This window comes from Dromaius novaehollandiae, chromosome 14 (assembly GCF_036370855.1).
Source record: "Dromaius novaehollandiae isolate bDroNov1 chromosome 14, bDroNov1.hap1, whole genome shotgun sequence".
NCBI lineage: Eukaryota > Metazoa > Chordata > Aves > Casuariiformes > Dromaiidae > Dromaius > Dromaius novaehollandiae.
Window position 1 is genome coordinate 9,870,443 of NC_088111.1, and position 14,304 is coordinate 9,884,746.

The window sequence follows — 14,304 nt, forward strand, 5'->3', positions numbered from 1 at the left end:
CAAAATCTTCCGTTTTAACCCACAAAGTAGTACCTTACTTGACCTATAACATGGCACTTACTTAAAGCAGAGATTGGAGCCTCACAGACAAGGCACAGGAGAAACACAGACATCGAAACTACTCATTCAAAGCAATGAGAGTTTTTCCTTGAGTTCACTATGCTCTGAAACAGATCCACAATAAGTAGCTCCATAAGTGCAACGGACAACCAAATACTAATCAGAGGAGCAACCACCAAATACTTTCCCAGGTACCTTACTTACTGCTGTGTCTCTAGGTCTGTGCTGGGTAACAGCCACAGAAGCAGGTTCTCTAACTCGAGAAGAGCATTATGAATCAACACTCATGCTTCTCTGGCCAAGTATTTCTTCACGTGCTCCCTCACTTTCTCTCCAGATATTCTGGTTATTTATAGGACCAGAAAGAACCCACCTTCCCCACTGAAGCTGTTTTTCCAAACATTGCTAAAAATGAGAAAGTATTTAACTGCATTAATCTTCCAGCGAGGAGGTACATTTGGCTCCACTGGTGGTAGACTCTGTTATCGGCCTTATCAACCACTTAGTTTGGCTGATATAGCAACGGCCATTTGAGCAACAAACATTGCCACTTAGTGCTCCTTTCCTTCTTTTCCAGTGCGAATAAAGGCAGGGCGGGATGAAGGCACATCAGTTTTTCTTTCTGGCATTATTATTTCTCACAGGCTTCCCAGCAGTAAACAGCATAAGTCCAAATGAAACGAAGACGAAAAAAGCCAAACTCCCAAAAATCAAAAAGGAGAACGACGTCCTCCTGCTGAAAAAGAACAACTTTGACCAAGCACTGAAGGAAACGAAGTACCTGCTGGTGGAGTTCTGTGAGTACCCGTCTCCCCTGCCTCTTACCCTGACGGCTCTGCAGAGCATGACTAATACCAGGGCACTAATGCATGCTTATTTTACTGTTGTCTTGCCCTCCAGTAGTCCTTGTTTGTTTTGTCTACGTGTCTATTTCTCACTAAAACTACAATCATTTATTCATTTTTGGGGTGGTTAAATATCAGCCTGCTACATAAGACAGCTATTGATATGAAGATGGGTCCACACACATGCACAGTCCTGACTCAGCTCTCTCTGCTTCCACGGCCTAATTTTGCAAGCATGTGTTTTGCAGCAGTAACGGGTGAAACTCTAGTTACGCAAAAATCAGAGAGGGCTTTTCTCTCTCTCACATTTTTGTCAGTGCTTTTACGAGGTTTTTGCTGCATGGCGTCTCTCCTCTATAGGTCTTTGGCCTTCAGGGAATGGCTCTTTACAACATTCTGGTGTGTGTAATTTCATTACATAGGACTGCAAGACTCTTTCCTTGAAATTAGCACTTGGTTAGGTGAAGGCAGGCTCGCGGTCTTCTATTAGTTTCACGTACTGCGTGAGGGGAGGAAACAAGCAGGGCATCTTGAGTAATTTTATTAGTTAGAAGGTCTGACCATCTGAGCTGCACCTCAGAGCCTTACAGAAAAAAATGGTAGAGGCAAATGCCAAAATCTATATCCCTGTGATGTTACTCATCTAGAAGTTCAGATGCTGCATCATTTCCCACTCCACACACACGGAGCTATATTTCTTGGCACTCGGCTGGCAGCAGAGAGCCCCACTGCCAGAGCAAAACAGCTCCAGGGGATTGTAAGCTGCAATTCGTGCCCTCTCCCAGCCTGAGGCTGCTGTTTCATGCTCAGTAATGCAACATAACGGTGAGCTGCCACGGGGGCAGAAGAGCCAGCCCTTGCACCATGCACGCCGGATCCCTCCCAGCACCAGCACGCCTCTGGCCTGCCCGCTGACCACTCTGGCTGAGCAGGCAGGGAACTGAGCACTTTTTGGTAAGGTTAGTTATCGGCTGGTTTAGCTCCCTGAAGTGGCTCCCTGACCAGTGCTGAGGAAACAAGGGCAATACCTGGCCTGAGTGGGAGCGGGAGTGCTGGGCCTCTCTGTGCGGTGACAGCTGGCTGCTAGAGTGGCTTAGCCGGACCACGGAACCACATCTGAGGGCCACCTTACAGTCTCTTTAACCTGGCAAAAAGTCATGTTGCATCTGAAAAGAGCAATTCGGCACCCCTGGCCAGTGCCCAAAGTCACATATTCCCATTCCCACACACAGAGCAGCAGCTGGAGTGACAGGGCGCAAGGAAAGCCTCTGCCTGGCACAGGGGCATGATTTTCTGATCAAAGGAGGTTGGCCAAGTTCAAAGGCCCTTCTGAGTTTCATTGCCAGTGGCCCTAGTCATAATAAGCCCATATATGATCTCTGTGCAGCTCGTTAGAGAACAAACGTTGCTTTAGAGCAGATTCCCCAGCAACCAGCACAGCTGGAGGAGAATTCAGCTGCTGGGGAACTGTTTAACAGTAACACATTTTTAAAGATGTGATAAACATTGATGCTGTGAACACTTCCTGGGCATGGCTTTACCTGGGATCCAAAGAGGACGACGGCCCTTCCATTAGCCTCCATTTGCCACTCTCACAGAGCTGAACCTCACGGGCTCCCAGTGTGGTCTCACAGCCCCACAGTAAGACACAAGGAGATGGGGTGGCTCTGATTACACCACCCTCCTGCAGCCCCCCTCTCATAGCACCACAAGGTACAAGATGTAAGTGGGTTTATGGAGCATCCCCCATTCACAGGGGCCTGGGGATAGTATTGATTTTGCATTGATATATTCCTTCAGTGCATTCTTCTTTCATTTCACGTTGCCTACCAGGGAGCCCAGTCTCATGGGGCAATGCTCATTCTGTCCCTTCTCCAGACGATCGCTTAAGCTCACACTGAATTTGAACGGATATGCCTGTGATTTCATGTGTACGTGCCTTGTGTTTAGTGCCTTGCTGGATCATGAATGATCATTCAGCCTGTAGCAGGACTGAGGTCAAAATGCATAGAGACTTCACATTTCACATTAGACACCATGTACTGGGACCAGTGAGGAGGGAGGCAGAGATAAGGCAGTCCTGTAGGAGACAGCAGTGTAACTAAAAAGTGATGGAAATTTCCAGGAAGAGCCATTTCTGCCAAACAAGCAGGAAAGGACAGTACTTAAGGCAGGAACATTTTCTGAAATAGGTTTATTATGGACATGTCTAAGGATTATGGGCAACAGACTCTTTAATCTGCATATGACTGCAAAAGCCCTGGCTCTGTTCCTTGGGCTTGACCTTGATCTGCTGCACTATCGACTGTGCCTTGCTCACTGAGCTCTGTACACACACCCACTGGACTTTTTATACAGCTTTTTAATCTTAAATGATACAAACACCTTTCAAACTAGCACTCATTTGGAGGAATTGTTAGAGAGAGACACAAGCTGAAAATCCCAAATCTATTCTGAATTTGAAAGAGATATTTGAAATTAAGGCAATAACCTAACTTAGCAGAAGTGTATATAATTTATTCTTTTGCCTCCCCAGCAAATCTGAACAGCAACAACAATAAATGTAGGTCAACCTGAAAACACTTGTATTTTTTGTAACAAAAAAAAATAAACAAAATAATAAAATAAAATAATTTTGGATCATACCAAACATTTCATACATCCTGAAACAATTTTATGAAGCTTTAAATATTTTAAAAACTTTTAGAACTATCACTTTGGAAATTTCTTTAAATGTTGATTAAAAACACTTTTGAAACTGCTGAGATTAAGTGAGACTATTTTTATTTGTTTAAAACTACTTGCCAAATACAGCCTGCAGTTGTGAATTGTTTTGATCCCTCTGAAGATGAATTGTTTTGGTGAAAAATAATTTACCAGAAAAACCCTGGTAAGCTCTATTCGCAGCTCTGTGAGAGCTGATTCAAACCACAGAACCTAAAGGCCCAGGACTAAGAGAAGTTTGTAGCCAAGCCTCACTAGTACCGTCCGAGCTGATCAACAAATCCATTCTGCAAACAGTGCTGAGGTTTCAGGATTTCAGCCTAATGCCAAATGGAAAGCAGACATGTGGAAATTTTCCTAAAGAAATGAGAGATGAAGAAAGAATTATTCAGAACATAGTAGTCCAGGGATTTGAGCACTCACAGGATGTGGGAGATCCAAATCAAGACTTGTTCCACCTACTTCAGGGTAGAGTCTTGGACCTCTCTCTCTCTCTCTTATATCCCACTACCCTCACTACTGGCTTTCTTCAGAAGCAAGAACAGATCTTCCCCTTCTACTCCTCATCTTCTGAAAAAGCCAGAGATGAAACACTGTTCCCCAACCTCTCCTGCTCTAGTCATCCTCACTGCATTCTGGTTTGGATTCAAGGTTGCCATGACTATCTGAAGGGCTGACCGAAAACTCACGGATTGCCTTTCCTCCCACAAACCATACAAGCATCTACAGTCCCTACGGAAAATCATGACATCAGTCACAAGACCGACTGGCTCCAGAGCCCAGATACATCACCTGGAAATCACCAGCCTCACTCTCAATAGCACCCTTTGGAGTCACGCCACTACGGAGCCCCTGGGGCAGTGAGAGACCACCCTGCAGTGATGAGGGAAACCTGAGTTCACAGTGCTCAACCAGCTGGTTCACGTGCTGTAATCATTTGCATTGCCACAGCACAGAGCAGCTACAGACAAGATGTGGACATGCACTTGCACACAGAGGCCATAAAATATTTTACGTCCTAATATTTTATGTCCTGCTCTTTAAAATAGGCTTTGTAAATAAACAATCTATGTGAACATGGAACTATTAATGGAAACAAGATAACAAGAGATAAAGCAATATTCCCCAGATCACACAGGATATCTGTGGGGCTGCCAGGAATTAGTTTCAGAAATCCAGAATTAATGCAAGACCTCAGACCTTTCTCCTTTTGACCCCTTCTCAATTACAGAGAGACAGAGAACGGGAAGGAATACCACATTTCCCAGAAAGTGGGATTTGTTCTGGTGCTGTACCAAGACAGAGCAAAGTTGGAGCTGCAGACTCTGACTGAGTGCTCTAGGATCTGCCGTAGGCCCAACTGTTCTGAGAACACCCCAACCCTCTCCCTGCTGTATATCATTACCTACTTACCAGTCCCACAATACTCATCAGATGGGGCCTGCTCTGATGCCTTCTGGCCAGTGACTCTCAGCTCCTCCTAATGCCCTTCAGCTCCACCCTCCCTATGTCCCAGCTCTGCTTTCTTTCAGCCAATGTTTACTATAAAAAGATATGCTGATTTCTGCCAAGCAGCATGAGGCTACGCTAATGAGCTGAGCAAAGTACACAGGGTGAAGTTTCAGCACGGACACAAAGCAACGACCCAGAAATCTGGGTCCCTCCTATTCTCATCCCAGTTGCTTTCTGCAGCAAGGAAATAACCAAAGTTCCAGCTTCTCTTTGTGTTTTTGGAAAAGAACAGAGAACAACATCTAAAAACCATGCGAGCAGCACACAGCAATGTGCCTGCCCTCCTGGGGACACAGGCTGCGCTGCCTGCCGCGCTGGGCTACATGCCCTACATGTGCTCTTAGCACCTGATCTCAAAGCTCACACTGCTGCTGCCTGGTCTGTGGCATCTCCCGCCATGTTAAACAGCTCTAAACATTACTCAAATACCTACCAGCATAGGGAAAATAGAGCGCTTGTCACCAGCAGAAAGTAGACTTTACGTCCGCATGGGAGAGTTTTACCATTTACACCATACGTTCTTGGTTGACCTTAATTGCAGAATAAGTGTTGCTTTTTAGTTTGACTTGCATATCTTGGAAAGAGGAAAAACTAAATAAAAAATTCCGAGCGCTTTGATGAAAATAAGTCACCACAGGAAGGAAAAACTGTACCCACAAGTATACTCAAACACGAGCACAACATCACACCGCTACAAACTGTAAACATTTCAAGTCGCGTGTTAGCTTACTGCATTCTAATTTTCCCAGGCAGAGAAGGAGCAGGACAGCAACTGTGATTAAGCACTGTCTGAATGCAGGAAAACACATCTCCGAATGCATTTCTCTTCAAGGCAGGAGGAAAGCCTTTCATAAATCTTTGCCATTTTTTACTGTCAGAATGGTTTTCACAGGACTATGCAACTGTGCCACATCTCTCCATGAAAGAGCAGCCTTCGGTTCCTCCAAACAGCATGGCGAATACCAGCCATGTTTAAGGCTTTCCCAGCCCTGAGAGGCAGGAATAGCCCCCACAACACGCCTACTGCCCAAAAATAAAATGCAGTGCATCAGCCCACATCAGCAACTGACCACGTGGCAACTGAGAGGAGACATGTTAAATGCATTCAAATACATTAACTGTTCCTGCAAAGAAGCAGGTACTAAACTATTCTTCATGTCCACTGGCAATTCAACGTGTTTGAACATAGCAGAGCCACGTTATGGTCAGGGATAAAGACCACCTTCGAGCTGGAGGGCAAATGAGACACTAGAGGAGAATGCCCAGGGTGGCTCTGGTATCCCTATTCATGGTAATATTTAAAGCCAGATTAGTCAAATAGCTGTTAAGAACGGTTTAGATATGGTTAAGCTTGCCTTAGGTCAGACCAATGAACCCTTACAGCCTCTTCGAGCTCCAGCTCTGTAATTCTTTAACCTGCTGGTTGCATACTTTGGAACTGGACTGGCTGCTGAGCACACGCTGCTGCCACTTTCTGCCGCATGTTAGAGGCGCCCAGGAGAGGACACAGACACGAATGAATATTCCACTCCCCAGACCTTTAGGAGAATCAGCTCTGGTCTCGTTCACTCCAAAGTCTTTAGTCCCTGGCTACACCTGGGGAATAACCTACAGACATAAACACACAAGCTGTGCAGACCTTGTGCTGCTGCTTTGTATTCCAAGTGCACTCACACTTACAAAAAGTGATGCTTATCTATTCTCACACAAGGTCTGTGCATCCAGTGAGGCACCGGGTCAGCTGGAGCGTTCCTGCAGCCTGTGAATAACAAACCATGCTGAGACAGTGACATTTAACAGGCAAGATGGGGGTTACTCTTAAAGACAAACATGGCCTTTTCAAAGCACAAAAGCTGAAGGTAATATTACTGAAAAAGCTTATTTTGTCCAAATAAGTAGCTCATAAGAATGGTGATTTCTAGGGAGCAGGGCGAGCACAACTGATTTTAAACCAACGTGTAAACCAGATGGTCAGCTCACTCACAAAGCCAATATCCAAAATATACTCCTGTCCCAAGAACTGATTTCCGCATACCATGGTCTCCCTCTCCATGCTTGGCTAGTCTGGGTGAATGCAAACAGTTCAAAACCATCCGGAGCAGGTGCATCTCACAACTACATTTCTTACAGGAACCTAACGCACCGTGAAACATAGTGGGATGTGGGTGCCTCATTTCTGTAGGCTTCTTTGGCAATCCCTGTGTCAGCCCTTAGGAGTAATTGTTCTGAAAAGAGTCACTTGTTTGCACAATACACATACCAAAAGTGAGCAGGACAGTGGAAACACAGGTCTGGGCAGGTATAAGAGTCAGTGGCTGATGTTGCAGTTGCCTGCTGCAGAGACGCATAGCATGTGCCATTTAGGTAGATGTGTCTTACACATGCTCATTTGACTGAATACTTTGAATAAGGAGCCAAACTCTAGAATAATCCTCAGTATTTGCAGATTGGAAGATCTTAAAGTACACTGCAAACTGCAAACATTAGATTAGCTCAGTTTAAAACTATAGAGGTTGACACAGGAGATTATGGGCTGTATTCGGCACTGGGAAAGAGAATGGGAACTCACTCAAGGTCACACAAGAAAGTTTGCAACTGAAGCAAGATTAACATCCTGCTTTTCTGAATTCTACTCTAATACGTTAAACAAAAAACCGTCCTTCCTCTCAAGAGTCTTCTACAGAGAAAATTATATATCTGTAGAGAAACTGTAAAAGCAGCCTACGCATGAAAGATGAAAAGTGGGACTGCTGAAATTATTCCCTGACCATGCCAGAAACTAACAGCTAGGAAATCGGTATTTAGCATGACAACAGGCAGACTCACAATGCTTTCAGCAATCACTAGGCCATCAATATAGACTGCAGAATGAAATTGGAGGCCAACAGCAATTAACTAACTTGTCATACTTTCACGTACATGCACTTGAAGAATGCTTTAGGGCTGTTAAACACATTTATGTATTAGCAAAAATCACCTCTGCCCACATTTCAATATATTTTAGTTCAGTAAGTTGCGCTATGAAAAAAACAGCAGTGGCTTATGCAGGTTATTAATGAGTTCAAGAGAAATAGTCTCCCAAAGTATAAGATTTCTGATTCTCTTCCCACTTTTACCACATCTATTCAATGCAGCTTTAAACAAAATACACTATGACTCTGACTCCATTTCTAAGGTAGAGGTGATGATGTTTGACGATACCCCCTTGATCTTGATCCCTGTGCAGTCGTGCTCCAACTTCTTCAGAGCAGCAGGGCTTGTTTCTCACACAATGCTTTACATTGCCTAGAACAAGAATACTAGGAGTCTGAGCTATAAAAACTACTCTTTTTGACAGTTTGATTAAAAATATGTATTTTCTTTCAGTTCATCAGGCTTTGCTTTGAATGTGTATGTGATTTCACATTAATCAAGTTCTCTGGTTGTCCATGGAAAACAAAACTGACGAAACTGAAGTTGCTGACATATGAGACAGATAGACTATAAAAAGGGCGTTTAAATCCTCAGCTATGCAAGCTTTCTCATACATCAGGAAATAGAAAATGTGGCAACCCTCCCACCCCATCTCTCCTTCGGGGAATGAGGGTGTATCTAAGATTTGCTCTACACGATCATTAGAGGGAGGTGTTCATACAGCAGTGCCTAAAATAAGAGAAACTTTAGAAATCAAGGGAGATGCTGAAAAACACAACCATAATTCTTCAGTGTGGGGCTTCCCCTTACAAAGACAATATGCCAGTACTCTGTCTGTGGCTATAAAATGGTGCTTGAGGCAGGACCCTCCTCCCCCCCGCCAAGTTTTTAAAAAAGTGACTGGTTGCAAATCAATTTTTATCAAAAAGGAAAAAAAAACAGCGAAAATTCAAGACAATACTCACAGGTGCTTTTAACTCCCGTAGTTCCACGGCTCTTTATTCTTCTTCCCACATCTGAGCCAAGGGGCTTGAGTTGTTCTCAGAGGCTGGATAATTTATTTTCTGTATCTTCTGTGCCCATGCTCAAACTCTTTCCATTTGCTGACAAAATGCTCCTTGGGAGGTTCGTGTCTGGTTTGAAAAGGACACCTCACAAAACTGCAATGACACAGTGTGAGAGTGAATTTAATGATGCTTGCAAGACACAGGAGGTCAAAAACACTATCTAGGAAAAAGGAAAAAAAAGAACTAATAATGCCTTAAATTATCCTCTATTTATTTATAAGTAAAATAAAACTACTGAAAATGAAGACATTTTCCTGTTATCAAATATCATTACTAAGCTGACAGCATTTTGAGGGCCTCTCACTTCTGCCAGCTGTGGCACAGCACACCTGTATACGAAGGAGGGGGTCTGTGTGTAGGTGTCCCACCGCCCAGGCATGTCTGCCCTGGTGACCTTGCTGCTCACTCCATCAGGTCTCACCTGCGCCTGTCCTTGTACTCTGCCGGTGGGTGCCCTGCTCTTCAAGCGTGAGCCTGCAATGCTGGGTTAGCCTTGGCAGCCGCTTCCTTGCCCCCAGGCCCAAAGTGATCAGCGTCAAGAAGATCTAAAACAGGGGAAGTGAAACAAAACTCAAGAAAAAGCTCCTAATAAAAGGAGTGATGATTTCCTGCGACACTGAAGTGACTTGAAAAATAAAGCACCTGGCAGGCAAGCAGAGAATGAGTGGAATAAAAAGGAAATGAAGGAAAGCTGAAGAGGAGTCTAATCACTCAGGAAAGTGGGGGAAGGGGCATGACAGATGCTTCCACATGCTTTGTGGGTAGTCAAGGAAACAGTCTTTATCTGTCTGATGAAGAAGGTTGTTGGCTTCCTGAACTTCTCCATTTCACAGTTATCAGATTAATGGTGCTCGGATTTCTCCTGGTCTCCGAGGGCAGTCATTACCTTTCAGGGGATGGAGGCATCCACTTCTCCCAGCTTCAAACCAGGAGCTGGGCTGGAGTCCACAAATGCTAACTCTGAATATCTAAACAGACAAATTATGCTTTGTACCTGCAACTCTGCCTCTTCAGGATATTCAGTGATGAGAGATCGTTCTTAAAACAAACTATTTATTTGGATTTAAAATATTTCAGAGGAAAATGGATCTTAAGAATACCAGACAATCAACATATATGTCTAACATCCATAAAGTCTGTTATTCTCTGTATATCTGGGAAGCCTCCAAGTATCTTCAGACAGTCCTGAAGGGCTTGCTTCTGTCTGGACTTAACCAACCATTATATGGCTCCTTCCCAAGAGAGTCCCACTTCACTGTGAAGTAAGCATCTGAGCTCCCAGCTGTGGTAAAACAGCTGTGCAACCTCAGGTTACCAGAGAAAAAGTCTTATATTGAAATTGCCTCTGGTGTAAACCATTGCCTTGGAACTAGCTAGAAGGTGCTGGTCTCTAATTGGCTTCTTGCTCGTTATTCCAACAGCAGTCTGCTCAGGCCAATATATCCCTCTAAGTGGAAAGCCGAATACCTCAGTCTAACTGTTCTAGGCTGACTCTGTCACATGCAGTATTCATACAGTTATTATCAGCATTCTTAAAGGGCATAGCAAGTCCATGCTCGCTCACCACATCCTATGCCATTAAAAAGCCCACGTATCTTTACACCCATTTTAAGCAAAAATATTCCATAAAGGCTCGACACTGCTCCACAGAAATAGCAAGGTTTTTATATGGTTTCTGATGTTGACAGGCCAGAACTTCTATTAGATAGCCTGCTTTTCTGTAGTTACATCTACCAAACTCCACCTGGACTGAGATACCACTGACACTCTTTAGTGATGAGAGATAACACATTACAGACTTGGGGAAAAGGTTGGTAAAGATCATTTTTATAATTAGGAAAAAGGAAATTGAAATTAGGATAAAAATCTATCAGAAAATCTCTCTGTAAAATCAAAATACATTTATTGGATGAAACAGGAATTTTACAAGCAATTAGAACACAATTGCTTTAGACTGATGCCTTAAGCCTCATTTACTTTAAATAAAGTATCACCTTCTATTCGTCACCATGGTAGTTGAGTGCCCCCTGAAGAGAGGCTAACTTTTGTTCTACTAGTAAGGATCCCATTTGGCATATTGACAGCTGGAGCAGCTGTTCCAGCACTTGGGTTCATAACAGCTCTGAGCCAAGACACGCTTATATGTGTAAGAATCTGGAAGGGTCTATCAGGTTAATATTTTGAAAAAATAACATTATTTAATGCTACTTTTGATACCCCTCACTGTAGCAGTTGGGTGGAAGGAAATGATTGATGGCTGGGATTCAGAGTGAGACTGATGATGAATAATGCAAGAAATGTGACTGATCACCGAGTTAGATGAGAGGTTTTATCTTTCATTCATTTACTAGAGCTTGTATAGAAATGATCATTTGCTTGTTGGTTACAGTTATGTAGGGCAATGTCTTAACCAGGCAGGCTATAGAGAAATGCTTTTGTTGTAATTCCGTGAAAGAACAAAAGATAGTTACTTTGTTAGATTTATGATTTGGAACATATATATATATATGTGTGCGTATGCATGTGTATGTATATATATCTATATCTCACACATAAGCTCATATATATATGTATGAAACAGACTAACTGGATGTTTTTCATATGTTATTTGAAGAGTACATTGATGAAACTAAAAAGTTTCTGTACAGGGTCTAAAAAAAGCTTTTGCTCTTTATAATAAAGCAAAATTAACAGATAGGGCATCTCAATTTTATCAAGAGAAAGTTATATTAATTTTCTTTTCAACCCAAGTTGCAAAATTGTAAAGCTCCAGGCCTTTTCCTCTTATTTACCTTTGAATAAGGAGCAGCAATGTACACCTAGTTTCCTTCTCTTGCCTTCCTTCATGAGACTACAGCTTACAATCACAGAGCCCAGATGCAAACATGCCTTCTCCTTTCTGCAAACACACAACTGCTATCTAAGCTTGAGGATGGGCTGGCGCACAGCAGACAGAGATATCCGTTCTTTCAGATCTACAGCCAGTCTCTAAAAGACTCTAAAAGTTTTCTTTTATTCTCTCTTCTTCTCTCCTCCATATCTTATCTGGCAAAAGTAGTTCCTGCATTACAAAAGTTTGTTCCAGTGAAGTGCGTTAAAGAATCAGGTATCTTATCAAAGAGTCTCAACATGAAAATATCTAACTCTACCCTTGGACTCCCTTTTTAAACTCATACCCAACCATGAGGTATGACTCATGCGCATATTCAGTTAGTCAAATTATTTTTTTAACCCTATGTGATTTTTCCCCACAAAAGACTATTCTAACAGCATAGTCTAAAGACGATTCTAACTAATAACCAGTACTATTGGCTGCTCACTGTGACCACTCCAAGCATACGTGGAATGGTGAATCATCAGAACCAACGGAAAGAAGTAAAAAGTAAAGATAGTTTCTCAATTATTTCAGAGTCATAAACAAACTTATTCATCGCTTCCAGCTATTATCTGACACAACAATTTCCTCTAGCAAGCTCCACACTGCAGACTGTGTAACCCATTCTCTCTTGGTTGACGCCTTTCAGATGTTTCTTTATCTCAGAATTTGTCCAAAGAATTTGCTGAGGCTGCCCGACAGCTTGAAAAAGAAGCTCCAAGAATCCAATTTGGCAAAATTGATGTCACAGACCAACATGATTTGAGAAAAGAATTTAATATCCAGCAGTTTCCTACTGTGAAGTTTTTTGTGGATGGCAGCAGGAAAGACCCCATTGACTGCAAAGGTAAACCGTCTTTTGCACCGATGAGGATGTATAATTACAGGGAGTACTAATCTTTTATACTGCTGTGCAGGCAACACGTAAATGCTCAGGTAAAGAATATGCAAGTTACCAAACTGATTTTACCCACGATATTAAATGTACAGTTACCTCTGTATCCATACAAGAACTTGGATTTGAATTCACCTCCCAGGCTTATAGCTGAATACGGTTCTCTGTGTAATCCACACGGTCTTCCAAATTCATTGTTGGTATAATTCCACCGAGTACAGATAATTACTCCAACAAGATGACTTATTCCCGTTTACTACAATAAACATGAATAAAAGTTACGTCAAAGGAGAATTTGGTCCCAAACCTGCTCATTTTGCACTTTTACTAGTTCACTGCAATTTCCATGGAGAGTGTGCCTGCAGAAGTAGACTGGAGCAATACTCTATGTATTTTAGCAATGAATTTAGAATACATTAGGTTCCTTAGTATACAGGTTACACTTCTAAACCAAAGAAAAGAATTTTGCAATTAGCCATCAGAGGGAGCTCACATATGTTTCAGAAGAAAAAAAAACAATAAAATTATTTCTTTTTTTTTCTATTTAAAATTATTAAGCAAAGACCACAATATTGGAATATGACTGACTTGAACAATCCTGGGAAATCCAGACCTTATTAGAGCTTTTCTCTCATTGAAAATGTGTACAAGTAATTTTTTTTTCCTCTAAAATGAGGAACTTTGTACGTACAGAGTTGACCAGAAATGCATGCCTTGGCCAAGTGTCTGTCCATGGAATCTGCACAGAGCTGGGTCACAAGTTTCATACAACACCCCCCCCCCCCCCCCCCCCAGGAGAGGAACCTAAAGTTTGCCTCCTGAGCCTGTACACAACAAAGAGCGGTCTGATTTTTCTAACTGTTGAGCTCCCTGTGGCTGCTGCTGCTGAAAGCTGATCTGAAGTGTTTCAGTAACTTGCTTCTTGTATATCAGCTATTGAATTTCTTACCAAGGTCCCATCTAGATTTATGCAAACAACAGCTGCTGCGCAAATGCCACTGAAGGCACGATTTGCCCCGCTGACTGTTTAATAGGAGGGCTGACACATGAGAAGGAAAGCACCCAACTCGAGCCTCTGATTAAACCTACAGGGTTGACAAGAGAACATCTTTTAAACTGGTGAACTTGACAGATAGGCTTTCGAGAAACAGTGACTACAGAGTACCACAACACAGCGTGCACACAGTCATATTTCAGCAGACAGCTGTTATTTAAGGTCACCCATTAACAAGGAGCAAGAAGTTAAGAAACTGTTTTCTGTTCTATGATTTGCCCAAGACGGTACTAACTGCTCAGAACACATGTACTACAAATAATGGCTTCAGTGTTTTCTGTTGACTGGTAAATGATTATGTACAACAACTAGTAAAATTTCACCTATCAGGTACAATTTTTAAACCAGCCAGACTTGGC

The 14,304-nt window shown here is 42.6% G+C and overlaps 2 protein-coding genes across 9 annotated transcripts in view; one reads left to right on the forward strand and one right to left on the reverse strand.

Annotated features, from left to right (window-relative positions):
- Positions 1-14,304, reverse strand: part of LOC112990395 (acyl-coenzyme A synthetase ACSM4, mitochondrial-like) — an 87,122-nt gene that overhangs the window by 13,771 nt on the left and 59,047 nt on the right. For 3 of the 5 annotated variants that reach the window (XM_064520304.1, XM_064520303.1, XM_026112067.2), the window contains 3 exons: positions 12,991-13,147; positions 9,543-9,666; positions 9,020-9,214 (listed from right to left, as the gene is read on the reverse strand). The gene's annotated coding sequence lies outside the window, so the exon portion shown is untranslated. Of the gene's footprint in view, positions 1-3,890; positions 3,987-5,042; positions 5,178-9,019; positions 9,215-9,542; positions 9,667-12,990; positions 13,148-14,304 lie in introns of those variants that run through there. The other 2 variants (XM_026112065.2, XM_026112064.2) reach the window with 2 other exon arrangements.
- Positions 484-14,304, forward strand: part of PDILT (protein disulfide isomerase like, testis expressed) — a 35,656-nt gene continuing 21,835 nt past the window's right edge. For all 4 annotated transcript variants that reach the window (XR_010391608.1, XM_064520305.1, XM_026112076.2 and 1 more), the window contains exons 1-2: positions 484-857; positions 12,646-12,843. Coding sequence is in view for 3 of the 4 variants with exons in the window: in XM_064520305.1 (XP_064376375.1) it covers positions 659-857; positions 12,646-12,843 (397 nt within the window). In the remaining variant the exon portion in view is untranslated. The remainder of the gene's footprint in view (positions 858-12,645; positions 12,844-14,304) is intronic.